Genomic DNA, 21,763 nt, shown 5'->3' on the forward strand with positions numbered 1-21,763 from the left:
TCTTAACCACTGGACCACCAGGGAAGTCCCTATCCCATATCTCCATATCTTAATGGTCCAGCTCTAGCCAAACAACTTTTTAGGAATATAAACCTCAGTAGGTGGTGAGAGATTACTCACTGTGCTATACTGTGTATAGTAACATGGTATATAATACCTGTTATGGTTCAAAAGCTGTATAGGGGCCTAGAAGAGTCCTTGGGGATATTTTAAAACAAAGTCTGACTGAACACAATATGAATTTACCACTGGGTCAGATTCTCCAAAGTCCAAAGTTCTCCTAATTTTCTACCACAGAATATTTTTGGTTAAGGAAAAGCACCTGAAGTATTTATAATAGTTTTATAACAGATATTTTCAAGTGATAAAATATATTCATTGATAGGTACAACATATTTCAACCTGAAGGCAGAGATGGAAAAATCACTTGAAAGACTGACATTTAGGTAAAAATTTTATGGCTTAACTGTAGATATGTGAAGTCAGATGTCAGACCCAAATTTACTTTATCTTTTATTTTTATATGAATACAGATTTTAAACAATCCAAAAATAACTTGGCACTGTTAATGAAGAAGGGCTTAAGTACATTTTTTTTTTAACCTTTCTAACTATAGGTTTTACCAGTTTATAGATTCAAATCAGTACTGGTTTTATAATCATTTCAAAGTGAAAAAACCCTCAGCCATCTAGGACCCTGGTTTAAATTGTATACATTTGTTCCCATATGTACAGGTGACTTACAAAAACCCTGACGGTAATTGTACAAGTGGAGTTTCAGCATTTGAATTCACTGGTTCCTGATAAAAACCAAGTGGCATTCTAATTATGAAGTTGGTGAGGTAGTGGAAAAGGTATTTCCTCATATTTATGCAAGACAGTTTTCCTCCATCTGGCTGAGCCACTCTTTACCTACAACAAGATGAGACAGTCAGGATGAACCCTTGCAACAGTAAAAACAGGTTTTAACTAGATTACCAGAATTAAATGATAGCATCATGGCTAACAGGTAAAATATATACTGAGTACCTCTTCGGAACAATGTTTTAAGATGAACCACCGTACGAAATTATCCAAGAGAAAAGTCAGAAGGTTACTTTTCTTAAGACTGTATGATAAACTAGAATTCAAGATCTTCCAATTGAAAGTGCAGGTTAAAAGAACTCTTTGTAACATGTACCCTGTGAGCAGGAGGCTCGGAATGGCATCAGTGTCGGTAACTGTCTAGTGATTGTGACGGACCTTGTAGAACTTGGAAGGAGCTCTGAAACGAAGGAAGATAAAACATTAGGCTCAGAAGCCAGTCTCTTAATTCCAACCTAGTTCAGACTTTTATCCCACGTAGACCTAGATTACAACTCCAGAGTCCAAAATAATTCTAACAAACTCACCTCTACTCATTGTGCCTCAAACATTCCTCTGTTAATAACCTCTTGGATTTAGAGCACCTGAACTCTTCCGGCTGCCACCATGAGCTAAGAATTTAACCTGGCCCCCAAACCCGTCTCCTCCTCTCCCACTATTCTGGGCTCTCTTACCTCGAGGCATCTGCTCTTCAATGCTCTGTGCCTCTGACACACTGTTCCTCAAGGCCTGCCCTGAGGCCCATGATGGTTTTGGCCTGTATCTGACTTGGATCCTACCATGGAAGGTTTTAAGGTAATCATTCAAATCTTGGCTCTGCTGCTAATGAGCGAGCTGTGTGTGTCTATTAATGATGCAACTGGCCTTGAATGTTCTCGTGGCTCAACCATACAATATACCACTCTGTGGTAAAGATTAGCCTCTAAGTCCTGGTGTTGTCTTTTGCTGTGACCTTGACATCATTTTTCATTTTACACAATTTCCTTATCTATATAGAGGGATAAATCCTATTTCCCAGGATATAAATGAGATAATACATGTAAAGTGTTTAGTACACACAATAGGCACACAAGATGGTAGCTATTATCCATCTCTGACAGTAATACTGTGTTATTTACTGATTCCATGAGTATATATATATATATATATATATATATATATTTTTTTTTTTTTTTTTTTTTTTTTTTTTTTTTTTTTTTTGCGGTACGCGGGCCTCTCACTGTTGTGGCCTCTCCCATTGCGGAGCACAGGCTCTGGACGCGCAGGCTCAGCGGCCATGGCTCACGGGCCCAGCCGCTCTGCGGCATGTGGGATCTTCCCGGACCAGGGCTCGAACCCGTGTCCCCTGCATTGGCAGGCAGATTCTTAACCACTGCACCACCAGGGAAGTCCCAGCTTATGGGATTTTAGTTCCCTAACCAGGGATCGAACCGGGGTCTGCAGCAGTGAGAGTACAGAGTCCTAACCACTGGACCACCAGGGAATTCCCTAAACTCTTTATATTGACCAAGTAGACGATAAGGATATCCAGAAGTGGAAGGCATTTATAGAAGAATTAACTATATCCCTGACAGGTCACCCAGTTTCCTAGGCTATTCCCTAAATCATCAGCTTATCCTCTTTATACATCTACCAACCAATTGATTCCAGTCTCCCCAGGGATCATGAAAAAGCAAGTCTTTCCTAAGACAAGTTATTCAGAGATTTGAAGGTGGCATTCATATCCTTCTGAGTCTCCTCAAGATTATGGACCCCAAAGCTTTCAGGTACTTTCCATGTATAAGTCAGACCCCTTGTGAAGAGCTTCCTCCTACCTGGCTTGGTCCAAGATGGGAGTCCTCTGCAAGGGAAGACTCTAGCTGAGACAGACTGGGTGATGACGTGGAATCTACAGATGTGCTGGTGACCAGTTCCCCTAAGGCAGCCACTTGTCTCCTCAAGCTGTGTAAAGTGCCCTCTGTCTGCCGCTTCCCTTTGCTTAACACTTCTGCCTGCTTGGACATACAGTGTCGAAGCTGGGCCTGAAAGTGTTACGGTAGAATATATTAGAACTAACACTGGCTACCTTCCTCATGTTTAACATTTGATAGGCAAATCTGACTATCATAAAATAGGAATGGCTGCTGAAAATCCTCTTCTTGTCCTTAAAAAAAAAAAGAGGTGCCAGATGGCTACTCTGTGTTGTCATTAACTGGGCCTTTAACTCAGCCGGTTCTCTGCTGTCACAACACTTAGGATTTCAGCATCCCTGGCCTCCCCATTAAATGACTGCCTCATCTCTCTCTCTTTACTGCCCAGACTTAGAAGATTGGTTTATACTTAGTCTCTCACAATGTATGTAATCCTCAACCCCATACTACATTCTGGCTTCCCCACCGTACCTCTGAAATGATTCTCTTATTAAAGTCAACAGCAAGCGCTGTCCCATAGAACTTTCTGTGATGATGGGAATGTTCTGTATCTGTGCTGCCCACTGTAGTAGCCACCGGTCATGTGTGGCCTTTGAGCACTTGAAATGTGGTAACTGAAGAACTGAATTTTTAACCTGATTTAATTAAAGTGAATTTACATTTAAACAGTCACATGTGGCTGGAGGCTATTTGATGTCAAGGTCCTCCACTCACTTGTACTGCCCATGGCTCCTTCTCGGCCCTCGCTCTAAGCGGCCGTTCTCCAAAGATGCATCCTGTTCTCTCTTGTTCTAACTCACTCTCATTTTCCAACTCCTACCTAAACTCTTAACCTCCAAGTTTTTAGGTCAACAGTGACCTATTCTGGACACCTGTTTTCAGCTGCCTATAGAAAGAGGTCCTTCTCTGAGCTTCGAGTGTGTGATGTGTAAAGCTGCCGTGAGAATTCCCCCCCACACTCCTCAGTATGCCAAGTATCTTATGCTGTATTTTTCTTTTAAAAGGGCAAAACCTTGAGTCGATCTTCACGGTGACGCAGTTTCTCTCGGAGTGCTTCTCCACGCCAGTGTTCGTCCTTTTTCAGAGGGAAAGGGAAACAAAGAGTCTCTAAGGACCACCATCAGTAACCAACCCACCTTTCCCTCCTCTAACCCTCTTCCATCCTCAAGTCTGTGTTTGAGCTTATCTAGGGTAGGTGGGAACCAAATTATCCTTTTATGAAGTCCACAGAATAGCAGGATAAACCCTTACCATTATGTGAACATGAGAAAAATTCAGTTTTTCTTCTAAAGGTGATGGTCTCTCACTCACGGGGAATGGAAAGTTCTCTTTCAAGCTTTCCAGCCCTCCTTCTAGGTTTTCGTTCCTTTCCAAAACAGCTTCCAGATCTGCTGGTAGTTCTGGAAGAAACTGGTTAAGATTCTTCAGGCTGGTTCGGATTTCATCTTTCACTTCAGACTTAAGTGTCCTCATTGCTTCACTCATTTCCATTTGTCTTCTTTCCAAATCTTTTTGGTTTTCCATCTAAGGAGTGAGTGAGAGTCAAATGACTACTAGGTAAAGTTCGGGACTTACCTGGAATTGAACTGTTATTGTTAATGATTTAAATTTAATGTTTTAAATACATGTGTCATGTATTTACAGACCTACAAATGTTAATTACTATGATTAGAATGGTAAAAACTTGTGATTTTTCAGCTATTCAAGTATCTATAAGCTACCAAGTAAACTATTTTACTGACATTTGACTGAAGCAACTTCCATTTAGAAAAGCATGGGTGCCATGTTCCTTGAAGGTGCATTACTCTATAGAAGTCAGTCTCTCTGGAGCTAGACAGAGCTGGATTCCAATCTCGTTTCCAGTAAACATTACCAGTATGACTTAGGGCAAGTTAGCTAACTTCTGCACCTCTCTTACCTCATTTAACATGAAGATAATACCTTGCATCCCGAAATGCAAGAACTAGGTGAGAATTTATACAAAGCACCTTAGTGGTACCCAAATCAGAAAAGGGCCATTTACCTAAACAAGCCGTAAGTGATCTAGATTATAAATGTTAATGCTGGAAGGGGACTTAGAAAAGATCTGGTCCAAGGTTTTCATTTTATGGATGAAGGATCTGGTGGTTTTGGCAGTCTGGAGGTTTCCTCAGGTTTTACAGTTTGTGTTTAAGACCTGAGACTACCCTATGTGGCTCTCTCCATAATGAAGAGCTTAGTGAAGATATTACAGTCATACCCACCTCTAACTGCCCTTCCAAGTTTGCAGAGGCTGGGGGGGCCTTTAAATAAAAGGGGTGGGCCTCCCTGATGGCGCAGTGGTTGAGATTCCGCCTGCCGTTGCAGGGGATGCGGGTTCGTGCCCCGGTCTGGGAGGATCCCATATGCCGCGGAGCGGCTGGGCCCGTGAGCCATGGCCGCTGGGCCTGCGCATCCGGAGCCTGTGCTCCGCAACGGGAGAGGCCACAACAGTGAGAGGCCCACATACCGCAAAAAAAAAATAATAATAAAAAAAATAAAAAAAATAAAAAATAAAAGGGGTGTGTGTGTGTGTGTGCGTGGCAGGGCTGGGGGTGGGTGGCTATAGGCACAGATGAAACTGAATGGCCACACAGGGTTATCCAAAGGACAAGGTGTAGCAGGGTCAACTGAGTGGCCCCAGCAACCTGACTAGACTAGAGCTCTGGGGTGGCCCAGCTGCTGCCAATGGCTAAGGGACACCAGGAGGGTCTAGGGTTAGACTCTCCATCTAGTGTGAACTGCTTTCCCACCCTCAGCTTGGCAACATTATAGGTTATCAAAGGTTTCCCCGGGGGTCATTTTTTCCTTCCCCAGGGGTTTGGCTCTTATAGACTTGTTTCTGACATAAAATCTAACATTTCAATACAGTGCTTTGGGACATGATAAAATTTTATGCTGAAGAGCTGCCATTTTTCTTTCAAAAACTAACATAAAAACCTTGTTGAACTTAAGGGCATTTTAAAAGTACATTTTGACCCTATTGATACTATATATAAAATAGATCACTAATGAGAACCTACTGTAGAGCACAGGGAACTCTACTTAATGCTCTGTGGTGACCTAAATGGGAAGGAAATCCAAAAGAGAGGGGATACGTGTATATGTAGAGCTGATTCACTTTGCTGTACAGCAGAAACCAACACAACACTGTAAAGCAACTCTACTCCAAGAAAAATTAATTTTAAAAAAAGTATATTTTGAACAAATACTTTTTTTTTTGTGGAGGTACATTTCTACATTTCAAAACTAGAAAAACAGACTTGATTAATGAGCTTTTCACGATTTTCCCAAAGAAATACTCCTGTTAAAAGAGCTATTGAAGAAGTAAAGCTCTGCCGAGCCCCGTGGGGTGTGGGCGCACCTGTTTCTTGAGCTCTGTGTACTCCTGCTGCATCTGGCTGAGCTCCTTCATCAGGCGCCTGGCCCGCTCGTGGTTGTCCTGGGCCACCTGTTCGATGGTGGCCATTTCCTTCTGCATGCAGCTGTTCTCCTGCTTTTGCTCCTAGCACCAGAGGAGGAGAATGACTCTGGAGGTGTGCGTTGCTGGCTTACGCACTCACTAGCTCCGTGACTTCATTTCTCGTCTAGGCTTCAGCTATAAAATGGGGATAATCTACCTGCCTTCTTCAGCAGCTGTGGTAGAGCTGGGAGTAAACATGTGGTCAGTCTGTCAGCCCAGAGTCTGAATCCTAGATCTGCAACATCACCATTGATACTAGGTTACTTTCCCTTGTCTGTAAGATGTTAACTATAGCCGCCGTCATAGGGTTCCTGGGAGGATTAAAATCTAGACATCTACATACTGTCTTCACAATCATGTTGCCCATCACTGGTTGTAAGCGTATCACCCTTAGGGAAACACACCTGGTTGGAAAGTACCATTCAACAGGGCTACATTAATTCCTCCAAAGGGTGTTAGAAAAATCCATTCCTGTGACAGCCCCCATTGCTGCCCACTGGCCTCCACCCACCATACACTGTTTTGAACTCATCTGAGTGTCACCTCCCACAATTTATCTCCAGGGATAAAACCATGGTAGGTTGAGCTTCCCAGTTTTAGGATAATGATTAATTAAAACTAACGTTAACCGAAAAGGGCGCGACAAGAAAAACCTGTGAGCAGACTGCAGCTGGGTAAGAATGTCTTTAGAGGCTTTCCTTCCCCAGCCCCCTCCTCGACCCTGCTGGGGAGATGTGAGCAGAGGCTGGACCACTGAGGGTGCTCTCTGCTCAGTGCTGACGTTGTCTGTGCACACGACCATCGTTCCAGCCAGCCAGACAGCTCCCCTAGGGCTGAGCCCAGACTCTGGAAAAATCTAACATCAGCTTCAGGAACAAATTACGCGTAAATGCACCACAAACCACAGGTGGGTTAGGGACTTGGTTGACAGGTCATTTATTTTCTCTACATTGAAGAAGTATTTTAGTTAAAAATTTAAAGGCATCATCTCCTCATAAACTGCCAGGGCGGTGGATACTCACGAGAAGGTTCTTCTCCAGCTGACTCCGCTGGATCTTAAGTGCTTCCTTGAGGCCGGCGACCTGCTTCTCGGCTTGCTTTCTCTCTGTCAGGAACTGGTTCCGCAAGAGGCTGAAGTCCGCCCTCACAGAGTCCGCCTCCTTCTGCAGAGCCAGAAGCTCGCCTGACTTCTCCAGTAACTGCTGCTCCCGTTCTGAAAGCTGTCGTTCTGAAATGAGCGTGTTAGGCAGTTTAGCCCGAGGCTCTGGGCTGGCCGTGGGCAGACTCCACAACGACATGCCACCCACTCAGGCACTTTCCTCCATCACTCAGTCGTCCGGATCTCCCCTGACCCACACCAGAGGCCCAGAAAAAGGCCCAGAGAAGCGTGCCTCTTGATGTAATTTGTTCCCAGAGGCCTGATCCCAAAGTGACAGACAGCTACTGTCTTCTCTTTTGAGTCTTTGAGACCAGAGAGCACCAACCCTGAGGTGCAGGGAACATGGGACAGACTGCTGAAATGTTTCTTATAAACCTAATTTTAATAAAGGGGGGCACAGTATTTCTTCCTTCATGGGAGGCAGCGCAGAGGAAAGCACACAGGATTTGGAATGGCACACATCTTATTTTCTACAGAAGAAACGTATTTCCTGGTGTTTAATGGGAATCGTGTATGCAAACACTCACATAGTGAGTACTCAATAAATAATGCTTATGCACAACAGTGATATTTAAAACAGATTTTTCTCATCACCCTCTGTAAAGCAACACCCCGCCCAGATTTCACTTCTCACACCTCTGGCATGGTCAGACTCAGCATATTTGTTAAGTTTCAGTTTTATAATGAAATGGTTGGGTCTGAATGCATCAAGAGTTCCCAGGGAAAAAGGAATAATAACCCTTTCAGGTCCCAAGTCCACTGAGTTCACTCAAGGTAGAACAACATTTTCTGAGCATTATTAAAACCTAAAGCCTAAGAAAAAGAAAACTCATTTATTGACGTGAGAACAATCATTTACCCTGGATTCCCATGTCAACTTCATTTATGTATGGCTCGAGAGAGTAAACAAACCCAAAGGCCAACATCTGTATCTCGGTATCATTCCCTATGTCAAATTTAGACAGAAGTAGAATTGTTAATATTGTGGGGTTTTTTTTTTAATAGACTGAGATGAAATGGATCATTGTTCCAAAGCTCAGAATTAATGTACTTTATAGAAAGCCTTTAGAGCACCTTCTGGCGCTTCTCTGCCTTCCTGTTCCACTTCCTTGAGACAGCGCTCTCGAAGCAAGCAATACAGTAAAAGTAAAACGACCTGACAGTCCGGGAATCAAATCCTATCTCCATAAAGACAAATTCCCTCTGTCCCTCTGAGCCTGTTTCCTCATCTCTCACAGGGCTGGGAGGTTCAGATGAGGGACCATTCTTCCCACCGTGCTCATCCTGCCTCCTGTCTGGGCCATAGCTGGGGCCTGGGACTCCTCTGCACATTTCACACGACAATCAGCAGATTTCCCCGCCCTCAGTGCAACGTTCCAGAATACATACGGGTTTGGGAGAGCGTCTTCTCCAGGGTCTCACCCCACCTTTCCTCTTCCTGCAGAGTCCTGATGCGCTCCTCAGCCACCGACACCTTGGTCAGCACCTGCTCCAGTCTGCTTTTCTGGTTTGCTATCTCCTTTTCCAGCTGGTGCTGCTGCTCCTTCAGTGTCACTCTACTGGCTTCTAATTTTTCTTCTTCACTTTCTCTCTCTTTCTGGAGTCTCTGAAACATCTTAATAGAGAACAACCTTAGTTAGTCATAAAATAAAAAATACCCAGTGTCCTGAGGGAATCTTCATGGACACTAGATAGATTCCAGTTCAACAGAAAGTAGAAAACAGCCCATGGGGACAGAGAGTGAGTTCTCTTTACAAAGGTGATCAAGTAGGGACTGGAAAACTGTTTGGCCAGCATGTGAGGAGGGGATTCAAGCAGGAACTGGCACGTGGCCTTCAAGATTCCTTACCGGGCCTGTTCTATGGTCTTAATGGCCCGTAATATTAATACCAAGGGAGTCAAAGAGTTGGTGTAAAATCCCCTCTGGTCACACAGGGCAGGTAAGGGAAGCTAATCCCAAGGGGGATGCTTCTCAGCAGCTTTCTGCCAGGGGAAAAAAGCTCACACAAGTGATAAAATGTTTCTTCTTATATAACGTCATAGATGTGCAGTACCATTTCCTGTTGGGCTAGTTTGGCCTTGTTTTCTTCAACCTCATTCTGAAACACCTGCAGTTGTTGTTGTTTTGTTTCCTCCTCTTTTCGGCAGACTTCCAACTTCTTTACTTGTTCTCTGATGTCCTCCTGGAGCCTGGTCTGCTCACTGAGCAGTACGTCCTGACGCTTGGTGGTGTGGAGCAGGTCCTTCAGGTGAAAGAACAAATTGAAACCACGGACAAAGCCACCTTCATTACAGGTGGCTAATGCCACAGCTACATCTATCTACTAAGTCTGACAAAATTAAAGCGTAAAAGTTCCATACCCTTTGTTATTTCAACAAACATACAAAGGGACCTGGAACTCAGTTTAATCACTGGCTTCCCTCTGTTTAGTACCTAGGATGACAGAGATGTCAGAACCTCAGCAAGAGACTCAGTTCCTCCGAGCTTTAGCTGCCTTGTCACTGACATGGGAATAAACAACACCCACCTCACAGGACTGCTAAGATTAAGAAAAGCTGTGAATAAGGCTTAACTCTGAAAATGAACCTAAAGTCATGGTTTTGTTACTATTTGAAATATTTATACAGATTAAAAAACTCAGAGAACAGGACTTCCCTGGTGGTGCCGTGGTTAAGAATATCCTCCTGCCAATGCAGGGGACACGGGTTCGAGCCCTGGTCCGGGAAGATCCCACATGCCGCGGAGCAACTAAGCCCCTGTGCCACAACTACTGAGCCTGTGCTCTAGAGCCTGCAAGCCACAACTACTGAGCCCGCACACCACAACTACTGAAGCCCGAGCGTGCCTAGAGCCTGTGTTCCGCAACAAGAGAAGCCACCGCAATGAGAAGCCCACGCATCGCAACGAAGAATAGCCTCCGCTCGCCACAACTAGAGAAAGCCCATGCGCAGCAACAAAGACCCAACACAGCCAAAAAAAAAAAAAAAAAAACCTCAGACAACAATAAATACTTCTTTCTTCAAGGAACCCAAATTAAGCACTTTAGAAAAAGTTACCATATTTCTAACAACACAGAAAATATTCATACGAACCTGAATAAGACTTCTTAAAAGACGGAATAATTTAAGTTTTAGATATCTTAGAAACACAGAATCTTAAAGGTAGAAGGATGAGAATTTAGATGTCTAATCTAACCTGTAATTTACAGAGTGGAAACTGAGGCCCAAAACTTGCTTGAGTTTCTCTGAAACTCAAATTTTGGCAATAATCTCACAGGACAACACTGAATTACCTTAAGAAGATGATCAGAAGCACAAGGGTAAAAAGAATCTGCTCTAGGGGCTTCCCTGGTGGCGCAGTGGTTGAGAATTCACCTGCCAATGCAGGGGAGAGGGGTTCAAGCCCTGCTCCGGGAAGATCCCACACGCCGCGGAGCAACTAAGCCTGTGCGCTGCAACTACTGAGCCTGCGCTGTAGAGCCCACGAGCCACAACTACTGAGCCCACGTGCCACAAACTACTGAAGGCCGTGCGCCTAGAGCCCGTGCTCCGCAACAAGGGAAGCCACCACAATGAGAAGCCCGTGCACCGCAACAAAGAGCAGCCCCCGCTCACCGCAACTAGAGAAAGCCCGTGCTCAGCAACAAAGATCCAATGCAGCCAAATAAATAAATAAATTTAAAAAAAAAAGAATCTGCTCTATTCAACATCTGACAAGATGAAGGCCCAGATTTGGCCATTATTCTGCAGCTCAACGAGTGATCAAATCTAAGCCCAGCCTTTGCAGGCCTCAACTGTGCCATGGGTAAGAGATGGTCCATCTGGTCCCTGAAGCCCCCAGAGTGGCTGCTGAGGGACCCTTGGGCTCTTTTAGCCACGACCTTACTTATTAGCTTCGAGTAAAATGTTGTCTGAATAAAGAATTCTAGGGCTAAAATAAACTGGAAAATCACTGCTCTGCATCAAAATTTTTGTATATATTATATTTGTGTTTTATAAATGGTTCTAAGGGACCTGCTCATGTGAAAAGGAACCAGCCTACTTGATTTGTTATTTCAACCAATTATCTGCATGCCTTCAGGACACTACTAGAAGATTACCTTTGTGAGGCTTACCTGTTTTGCTAGGTTCAAGTGGTCTTGGACATCAGCTAGTTCCTCCTGTAATGAGTTTACTGCTTCTCGTTTTTCTACAGAAATAACATTTACATAAAAATACATATGCATACATGTTCCAGATTCCTATCAGTCCCCTCAGAGAAGTAGAGTAGAAGTGAATTTATACTTCCTTCTGTTAAATGTATGACTATGCCACCCTACCTTATTAAAGGCCAAAAGAGAGGTACATGAGCAATCCAGATCTGGACTTGGAGCCTACATTTTTAAAGACTTGCATGTTCAAAAAAAAAAAAAAAAAAGACATGTTACATGTTCAAAACCTCACGATGAAAATTTACACATAATACCTAATGTTGATGAGGTGCATGGTTTAAAAACAGGTACCTTCCCCATTGCTGATAAAAATATAAATTTGGTACAACCTTTCAGGAAGACAATTTGGGAATAAATTTTATATCTGTACTGGTTTTGTCACTTACTAGCTGTGTAAGCTTGAGCAAGTCACTTCTCGCTTAGGTGAGTCGCAAGGAAACTAGGCTTAAGTTGCTTTATCTGTAAATGGGTGAAATAATAGTTTCTACCTCATAAAAATGTTACAAGGATTAAGTGACAAAATGCATATAAAAACACCTGCATCATGTCCAGGACACAGTAAGTGCTCAACAGTATATTGTTGGCTAGAATTACTTAGTAACTTATAAATAAACAATCATGAGGCTTTATAAAGAGTTGGTAATTAAGATGTTATTTGCATCTTTTTGTTTTTAAATCTACACACACACACACACACACACACACACACACACACACACACTCCCCAAGGAAAAATCTGGAAGGATATTTACTAAATTGATAATAGAAATTACCTCTGAGGAGTGAGGTGAATAGTAATTTTTATTTTGTCATTTTGCTATGTTTTTAAATTGTTCTCTAAAGAATATGAATTAGTTTTTTTAAAAAACAGCTTTACTGAGATGTAATTCTCATACCATGCATTTTCCACCCATTTAAAGTATACAACTTCATGGCTTTCGGTAAGTTCACAGAGTTGTACAACCACCACCATACCTAATTTTAGAACATTTTTCTCACTTCTAAAAGAAACCCCATGCCCTGTAGCATGAATTATTTCTGTAATAAGAAAGCAAACAAAAGAAAGAATCTGGCAAAAGGAAGAAAGTCCCATCTCTCCTGTTGTGATGCTTCATACCCTGGAGCTGCTGCTGCATGGCTGCGATGTCTCCATGCAGTGAGAGTTTGTTTCTGTTCAGCTGGTCCAGCTCCTGCTGCAGTTTTCTGACATCCACTTCCAACTTTTCTAAGTCTGATTGCTTTGTTCTGCTATTCTCCTCTGTAGCTGCTAAAACCCTACAATACAAATGGAGAATAAGTTAGACTGTCAAATACAAAATGTCTAAGCACACACACGTGACAAGGAATAGTGTTATGTTTCACAATGTAGGTGTGGAGTCTGGATGATATTAATAAATAAATATTAACAATTTACCGAATTATTAAATGTTATTAAATATTAACAAAATGTAAGGCTCTTCAACTCATTTTCAAAAGAAATCTTATTTTCAGCTTTCCAAATAGAACATTTGGAAATGTTTATCATTTCAAAAAGTGACTTGCTAAACCGAAGTTTTATAAAAATCAGGGATAACATGGATAGCACTTATAATTCCAAAAATGTGATTAAGGACTTCCCTGATGGCGCAGTGGTTAAGAATCCGCCTGCCAATGCAGGGGACACGGGTTCGAGCCCTGCTCCAGGAAGATCCCACATGCTGCGGAGCAGCTAAGCCCGTGCACCACAACTACTGAGCCTGTGCTCTAGAGCCCTTGAGCCACAGCTACTGAGCCCACGTGCCTAAAGCCCGTGCTCTGCAACAAGAGGAGCGACTGCAATGAGAAGCCCGCGCACCACAATGAAGAGTAGCCCCCACTTGCCACAACTAGAGAAAGCCTGCGCGCAGCAATGAAGACCCAACGCAGCCAAAAAATAAATTAATTAATTTAAAAAAATGTGATTAAAATGGATCACTAACTTCTGATAAGTGAAAAAGCAGGAAACACACTGTATGTATAATAGGATTTGCCCAAAAAGCAGATATGTATGAGCATGCATTCCTTTACACGAATGGAATCATATATTATGGACTGGTTTTTGTCTGGCTTCTTTCAGTAAGCATAGTTACTTTGAGATTCATCCATGAATTTGTCTGTATCAATCCTCCATTGCTTTTTATTGCTGAGTAGTATTCTATGGTATGGCTACACTATAATTTGCTAGTCCATTCACCAGCTGATGGGCGTTTAGGTTGTTTCCAGTTTTTGGCTACTGCAAATAAAGCCACTATGAACATCAGTGTACAGTTTTTGTATGGACACATGCTTTCACCTCTAGCTGCGAGAAAGCTAGATCTTCTGCTAGGTGTATGCTTGCATTTTTAAGTAACTGCCAAACTATTTTCCAAAGTGGTCTTACTAACATTTTATACTCCTACCAATTGTGTATGAAAGTTCCTCGCTAGCATTTGATATGGTCAGTGTTTAATCTTAGCTATTCTGTTAGGTGTGTAATGATATCTAATTGTGGTTTTAATTTGCATTTCCCTAGTGGTTAATGATACCAAGCATCTTTTCATGTGCTTATCTGCCATCCATATATTTTCTTAAATAAAATTTCAAATCTCTTGCCCATATGAAAAATTGGGTTCTTCATTTTCTAATTACTGAGTTTTGAGAGTTCATTATATCCTGGGTACACGTCCTTTATTGGATATATGGTTGCCAGGATTTCTCTCACAGTCTGTGACATGTCTGTTCATTATCTCAACAGTGTCTTTTGAGAAACAGAAGTTTTAAATTTTGATGAGGTCCAACTTTATCAATTTACTCTTTTTTTTTTTTTTTGCAGTACGCGGGCCTCTCACTGTTGTGGCCTCTCCCGTTGCGGAGCACAGGCTCCGGACGCGCAGGCTCAGCGGCCATGGCCCACGGGCCCAGCCGCTCCGCAGCATATGGGATCCTCCCGGACCGGGGCACGAACCCGTATCCCCTGCATCGGCAGGCGGACTCTCAACCACTGCACCACCAGGGAGGCCCTATCAATTTACTCTTTTATGGATCATGCTTTCAGCGTCTTATCTAAGGAATTTTTGCCTAACCCAAGGCCACAAACATTTTTTCCCATGTTTTCTCCTATAAGTTTTATATTTTGGTTTACATTTATGTTTATGATCCATTTCGAGTTAATTTTTATATGTAGTGTGAGGTATAGATCAAGCTTCATTTTTTTGGTTTTGGATACGTAGTGCTTTTAGCAACAGTTTTTGAAAACACCATCTTTCCTCTACTTTGCATCTTTGTCAAAATCAGTTGTGCATATATTTGTGAGTTTACTTGCAGACTTCTGTTCTGTTCCATTGACCTATTTGTCTGTCTTTATACCAGTACCACAGTGTCTTGATTACCATAGCTGTATACTGTCTTGAAATCATATAGTATTAGCCCTAAACTTTTGTTCTTCTTTTTCAAAGTTGTTTTGGTGTCATATCTAAAAAGTTTTAGGTTCTATTCTAGGTCCTCTGCATTTCAATATGAATTTTAGAATCAGATGGCCAATTTCTATTTAAAAAACCTGTTGGGATTTTGACTGTGATTGTTTTGAATCTATAGATCAATTTGAGGAGACCTGAATCTTAACAATGGGTTAAGATTGGGTCTTCCTACACACGAACAAGCATATATTATTTTATTTAAAAAAATCACAACAAGTTATTTTAAAAAATGCTTTTGGGAAAAAAAAAAACCTAAAAGGAAAATTCACCCAAAAATGCTATTGGTGTACTGTACTGTGATACTGAGTTTGTGGCGTATTTTGTATTTTTTTGCCTTTTCTCAATTTTCTAATTTTTGAATAGTGTGTTAATAATGCTTTAGCTCTCCAGATGGGATTTTACAAGCTTACTTGTTCCTGCTCTCACCGTTTGGTTTGTGCCAACTTCTTCTCCCAGCCATCACATTTCTCTTCGAGATCTTCCTTTTGTTTGCACAAAGACTCAACACATAACTGCAGTGCTCGGATCTCAGCAGTTATTCGCTCAATTTCTCGTTTGTCCCTCTCCAAGAGCTGCTTCTGCCACTCCATTTCCCCTTTCTGTCGCAGGGCTGTCTGCTGCAAACTGTCCAACTCCAGTTTCTCCTAAAGCAGATAAAAGAGGAGTCAACCATGCAAACTGAGAAAGACCGCGGTTCACTACCGGTAAAACAGCTTTGTTTATTACCTCTAGCACTTCAACCTGAGCCTTCTCTAACTCAGACACCTTTTGGTCATGTTGTAGCTTCAAACCTTGCAGCTCATTGTTTTCAAGTTGCAACATGTCCAGAATATTCTTTAGTTCTAACAGAAACAAAGCATGGTCCAGGCTATTAAATGAATGTTGAAACATTTACAAAATGAAACAGAAAATAATGCTACTGGCTGATACAAGAAACAAAAGATAATAAAAATATATTTGTTGTGCTGCATTAATGGAGCTAATTAATTGTATTCTGAATGTAAAAAGCCTTTAAAAGTATTGCTAAACATTAATTTGTTATCAACATTTAAACAAAAACATTCAACAGAGATCTAGTTCTAAAAATTACTTACCCTACCTAAAAGAATTTAAATCAAAATAAATAGGAAAAACTTTAAAATATATCAGCTGAGATGTATATAACAATTCTTTTGTCCTTTGAAATACAGATTTTCAAATATTAACTACTTTTATCTGATTATAAAAATATGTATTCATTATAGAAAATTTGAAAAAAGTATAAAAGAAAAAAATGAAAACCCATCATTATCCTACCATCCAAAGACAATCACTACTGCAATAGCATTTTGATGTATTCCCTACCAGGAGTGCACGCACACGGATATCTATTTTAAAATAAACTGGGACTACAATCAATATTCAGTTTTTAATCTATTTTTTCACTCTTCTTTCATCAGCATTTTTACATGTCATTAAATGTCAAAATATGTTTTTTTAAAAAAATGTATTTATTTTATTTATTTATTTTTGGCTGCGTTGGGTCTTTGTTGCTGTGCGTGGGCTTTCTCTAGTTGCAGTGAGTGGGGGCTACTCTTGGTTGCGGTGTGCGGGCTTCTTATTGCGGTGGCTTCTCTTGTTGCAGAGCACGGGCTCTAGGTGCCCGGGCTTCAGGAGTTGTGGCTCACGGGCTCTGGAGTGCAGGCTCAGTAGTTGTGGCGCATGGGCTTAGTTGCTCCGCGGCATGTGGGATCTTCCTGGACCAGGGCTCGAACCCGTGTTCCCTGCATTGGCAGGCGGATTCTTAACTACTGTGCCACCAGGGAAGCCCAAAATATGGTTTTTAAATTAGTCATTTGTTTCCAAATTTTGTCATTATAATTTCTGTTGCAAGTAACGGACTCAGTCAACTTAATTTGTATAACAAGGAAATAAAGGCTTACTTCTTAAGAAAAAAAAAGAGAGAGAGAAATAAAATAAATATTGCTGCGATGTACATAAACGGTTGCCCTCTCTAGATAACTGGAAATGGGCTACCCGGTTTAACAGGTGTGAGTTTAATAGTCTTAAGACACTGGGAGGTTGTTCCATTTTATACTTCAATCAACAGCCTGCAAGCGCTCTTCTTTCATCACACCCTGGTCAGCAGTGAAGATGATTATTTTGCTTTTAGTCAATCTGAGTGGCAGAAAATATTATATTCCTTTTATAATCTGCTTTTTTTTGATTAGAAATAAGGTTAAACTTTAAACTTACCAGTTTTATGTTTAGACATTTGCCCTAAAACTACCTGGAGATTTTCTTCCTCTTTTTCAATTTCCTGCTTTATAAGTGAAAGTTGATTTTTTTTCTCACTAATCTGGACATTCAGTTCTCCTTTCTGAAAACTCAGTTCTTCCAGAAGAGATTTTAGTTCCTGTGCAAAGAAAAAGAAAAGAAAAGAAGAAAGTCAACCCACCTTCACCAAGTTATGAATAGAAATTACTTTAAAATCAGTTCTGTTATTAACTGTCTCATTTCATAGAAATTCTCATTTGGAAACAAGCTCATGTTTGAGTTTTACATCAAGAACAGCACTATATTTTACACTAACATATTTCAGTATAATAGAAGTAAAAAAGTAACACGTTATCTTCATTTAAAATTTATATGCAATATTTACTATGAGCAAAGCCATGTGTTGCAGAGAAAAAAGGCTGACTCGGACACATCTCCTGCCCTCAAGGGGCTTAGCACCTGGTGGGGAAATAAGGCAGGGAACAGAAACATGATCACGAAAGGCTAAGGTGCCCTAGGAAATGTGCAGAGTGCTACCAAACTCAGAATCGAGGGAAACTCCTTCCAGGGTAAAGGAAAAGTTGGGGAAGTCTTCTTAGTGGCATGAAGCTGGACCATGAAAGCTGGGTCGGATCTGGACATTCCCAGAAAGGGAATTCCTAGAGAAGAAACAGTATGAGAAAGGCACAGAGGCATAAAACCTTGGGCATGTCCAGAAAACAACACAGTGGGAGAGCTATGCACGGCAGCCACAGCATGGATAGATAGCACAACACCAAGCTCGTTACAGAGGCATCAAGATTCAGGAATTTTATATTTGCATTTTAGGGGGAAACCAATGAAAATATCTCAAAATAAATCTACAGGACTGTACTAGGACTCTCAAGAAAAACTACTGAAAAATGTACCCTGATGTGACTGCACTTCTCAGCGACTTCAGTTTCTCCCAGTCTCAGCGCTTCCTGGAGGTCAGCTCTGGCCTGGACCATGCTTCCCTGGAGTAGATGCAGCTCCTCCTTTTTATGCCCCAACTGTCTGTCCAAGACAGCCATCTCCTGCTGCTGACCTGTTACCTGCATTAAAGAAAAGTAAAGAACGCAAAGCCTGACAAAGTGCTGAGATGGGGAATATTTAGTCCAGCTAAAGGTTGTGTGGGGAAATAAGGAGGTAGTCTAATTCTCACAATCCTAGCTGCAAGAGTCAGGAAGGCCAGGCTGGGGGGCTGCAGGCATAAAATGCCTAATAAAGGCCTTGAGCTCACATAGGTAAAAACACTTAAATCATAGCAAAAACAACAATATGATAATAATGATTATCCTTCAGGTTATGGTTTTCAAAGAACTTTCCTATCTATATTTTACTCCAATTGGCAACCACCTTGGCAATGGAAGTTAGGCAAGGATTTAAAAAATTTATTCATTTTGTAAATTTAAAACTTACAATTTTAAGGGCAATACATATTTAGTTACAGAAAAGCAGAAAATGCAGACATACAAAAGGAATAGAAAATATTCACAATCCCCCCCTTATCAGATGACCATGTTTGTACTCTGGTATAGACTAAATATTCAAACACAAGTATACATAAACACAGTTAACATAAATGATCTCAGAGCATATTGTGTTTTGAGACTCACTTATTCAATAATATATCGTACTGAGTTGAGATTCAAATTTGGGTTGGACTCTTCTTAACCACTAGGATATATAGCCTCATTTATGCTTTATACTTTATTCTGTATTTTCCAGTCTTTTCTACAATCAAACATGTATTACTTCTTATAATCATAACACAAATGTAGGTTTCAGAGCAGCATGAACTGGTTTTCAAGGTGTCTGCTGCCATACCTGGCTTTGCAGCTTTTCCAGCTCTGCTCTCTTGGCCTGCAGGAGGGTCTCTGACTCTTTAAGCACCTGCAGGTGATGATCCTCAGTGCGTTCTGCGGTCTCGATGTCTTTTTGCAGCTTCTGCAGCCTACAAAGCACCAGCGGTACTAGAGCAAATTGGAAGGGAGACAGAGCCCCAGGAGCCGCCTTCCAGCACAAGCCCCTTGAAGGCCTGCAGAGGCCGTACTTACTCTTCTGTCAGTTTTTCCTTCTTCTTGTTTAGACACTGGAAGTCTGAGTCTTTTGCTGCAACAACTTTGTTGATCTCTTTCAAGATTTCTTCTTGCTCAATTTTGTGCTGCTCCAAATCCTTTGTGTCAGCCTGGAGCAACCTAAAACACATCTCTTTATTTCCCCTAGACTCCTTAGACTTAACGTGCATTGTTTATCATAGAGCAATTATCGTCCTCTTAGAATCAAACTTCTCATTCATCTCACCGCGTACATCAATGGCTGAGGGAGTCCACCTACCTGAGCTGCTGATCAGCTTTGACAAGGTTAACAGCAGTTTCCTGAGCTCTCCTTTCTAACTCCTCAGCATCTTTCTCAGTTTGCAATAAATTTCTTTTGGCATCAGTGAACTTTTCAACAGCATCTTTTGTCTAGAAAAGAAACTGTCGTTAAAAGCAATTCAGTTACAATACTCTCTCATGGCTACTGGTATTGTAAATTGGCACAGCTCTTGGAAAACAAGACAATACAGAAAGACTGATAAAAATGTTCATTCACTTAGACTCTCCAATTCTCAAAAAAGAATTCAGAAGAACTATTACACAAAAATGCTCATTGTATACTGAAATAATATAAGACTTGACAAACAATCGATTCAGTAAGTGATAATGCATCAACATAATGGAATACTGTACAGTCTTTAAAATAATGACAATGTAGTAACATAGAAGAATGTTAATGATAAAATGTTGGCTGAAAATAAAATTTTAAATGGTTTAAGCACTGTAAGAGCAACTATAGAAAACTATCTTGTCAACAAAGACAGAAAGGCTATGCAAAAACAAAAATAGTCATCTGAGGGTGGTGAGATGTTGGATGATGTTTTATTTAAAAATAATCTGTAATATTATTACATGTTATTTTTTTCACTTAAAAATATCTACCCCAAAACAACAACCAAAAAAAATAGGAAAAAAAGAAATTAAAAAAAAGGAAAACAAGAAATTTAAAAAAGAGAAGAAAAGAGTGAAAAAACAAACAACTATCTACCCAATTAAGTGGCAAGGAAGTGATTCTACCAATATTCCCTCCACATATTCTTCCTTTACTCTAGATATTATCTTGTTAAGTAAAACCCCATTAATCTAAGGATGATTTAATTATGGCTGAGAAACACAAATATTTAATACTTTTGAAGTATTTCAAAATCTTCCTATATATGATTTGGCAAAAACATCATTTTTTTTTTGTCACCTTGGTTTCTTTTTCTGTCTCAAATAAGAGGCTTAAAATAATGTCATGAGAGGTCCAAAAACAGAGTATGGTTTGTACTTGGTTCAGCAGTGACTCACTTTTCTGCCAAAACACTCCGTGTTGCAGATGCACTCAAGTCAGAGGCATCTGTATGTGAAGCTTGTCTAGTAAATACCCCGTGTGGATGCAAGAGGGTTTGGCCAGCTCCCAGAGAGCTAGATATTTCACCACACTTCTTTCCACTTCGGAGAGCTGGTTTCTACCAGATTCATCAGCAAAGCACTGGACAGAACTCACTATACACTACAGAAAGCCAGCCACGTCTCTAAGTAGTTTTTCATCCCCTTGTAGGTCAGGTTTTAACAAGTCTGGCACATTCCTTACAAAATGCAGCACTTTCTCCTTTCCTCTTCCCTTTTAGCCAGCTGCTTCCCTGAGTCATTTTGGGAGGATGAAGGAGGAAGAGCTTATTAGTCTCGGTTCACTTACTATCTCTGCCAACTACCGGTCTCAGCAATTTTCTTTTATACACTAGGGATACATTTTTCTCTGGTCCTGCTCACACCTATTTTCTCTCACAGTAATCTAACGTGTGACAGAAGAGGGAACTGATCACCTGGAAAGAGATGAGGAAACTTTTCCGTTCTTATTAAAGCCATCACTCAGAATTTCTTTAATAAATCTTTCATTTCAGTTCCTGGGTAATAGATTTCTATTCATTTAAATTGATCCATGTTGAAATAACAATATAAAAATAGTAGTTCCTGATGTGCCCCATATGGATTCGGGACTTTTGTTTTTAATCCTGGAATTCCCATCTAAAGCTCTCTTGGTGAGTCAGAACTTTAGCTGTGTGACCCTGGGCTAGACCAGCCTCTGAGCTACATGTGCAAACTGGGCTAATGACCATCTTACAACGCTGCCAGGAAGGTTAAATGAAGTGGTATTTATAAAATAGCCAATGTGTGGCTATAGCAGGGGCTCATAAAAGGCAGTTCCTTTTCCTCCTCAACTTCCTCTGTGTTTCAGTCTTAAGAATACTACCTCAGGCCAAAAAATATTTGATTTTATATTACTATTAACTTGGAGAACAAAGTA

At 41.0% G+C, this 21,763-nt stretch overlaps 1 protein-coding gene across 6 annotated transcripts in view; it reads right to left on the bottom strand.

The window, feature by feature from the left end:
• Positions 1-548: 548 nt before the first annotated feature.
• The window catches only part of CNTRL (centriolin), an 84,392-nt gene continuing 63,177 nt past the window's right edge, over positions 549-21,763 (bottom strand). For 5 of the 6 annotated variants that reach the window (XM_060100580.1, XM_060100581.1, XM_060100583.1 and 2 more), the window contains 18 exons: positions 19,712-19,842; positions 19,432-19,572; positions 19,202-19,328; positions 18,262-18,426; positions 17,333-17,492; positions 15,824-15,939; positions 15,524-15,741; positions 12,742-12,899; positions 11,529-11,602; positions 9,468-9,656; positions 8,803-9,028; positions 7,277-7,482; positions 6,156-6,296; positions 4,025-4,297; positions 3,786-3,848; positions 2,678-2,884; positions 1,180-1,263; positions 549-911 (listed from right to left, as the gene is read on the bottom strand). In XM_060100580.1, the coding sequence (XP_059956563.1) occupies positions 1,207-1,263; positions 2,678-2,884; positions 3,786-3,848; positions 4,025-4,297; positions 6,156-6,296; positions 7,277-7,482; positions 8,803-9,028; positions 9,468-9,656; positions 11,529-11,602; positions 12,742-12,899; positions 15,524-15,741; positions 15,824-15,939; positions 17,333-17,492; positions 18,262-18,426; positions 19,202-19,328; positions 19,432-19,572; positions 19,712-19,842 (2,652 nt within the window). In that variant the 3' untranslated portion in view covers positions 549-911; positions 1,180-1,206. The remainder of the gene's footprint in view (positions 912-1,179; positions 1,264-2,677; positions 2,885-3,785; positions 3,849-4,024; positions 4,298-6,155; positions 6,297-7,276; positions 7,483-8,802; positions 9,029-9,467; positions 9,657-11,528; positions 11,603-12,741; positions 12,900-15,523; positions 15,742-15,823; positions 15,940-17,332; positions 17,493-18,261; positions 18,427-19,201; positions 19,329-19,431; positions 19,573-19,711; positions 19,843-21,763) is intronic. The other variant, XM_060100584.1, reaches the window with a different exon arrangement.

This window comes from Mesoplodon densirostris, chromosome 6, assembly GCF_025265405.1.
Source record: "Mesoplodon densirostris isolate mMesDen1 chromosome 6, mMesDen1 primary haplotype, whole genome shotgun sequence".
NCBI lineage: Eukaryota > Metazoa > Chordata > Mammalia > Artiodactyla > Ziphiidae > Mesoplodon > Mesoplodon densirostris.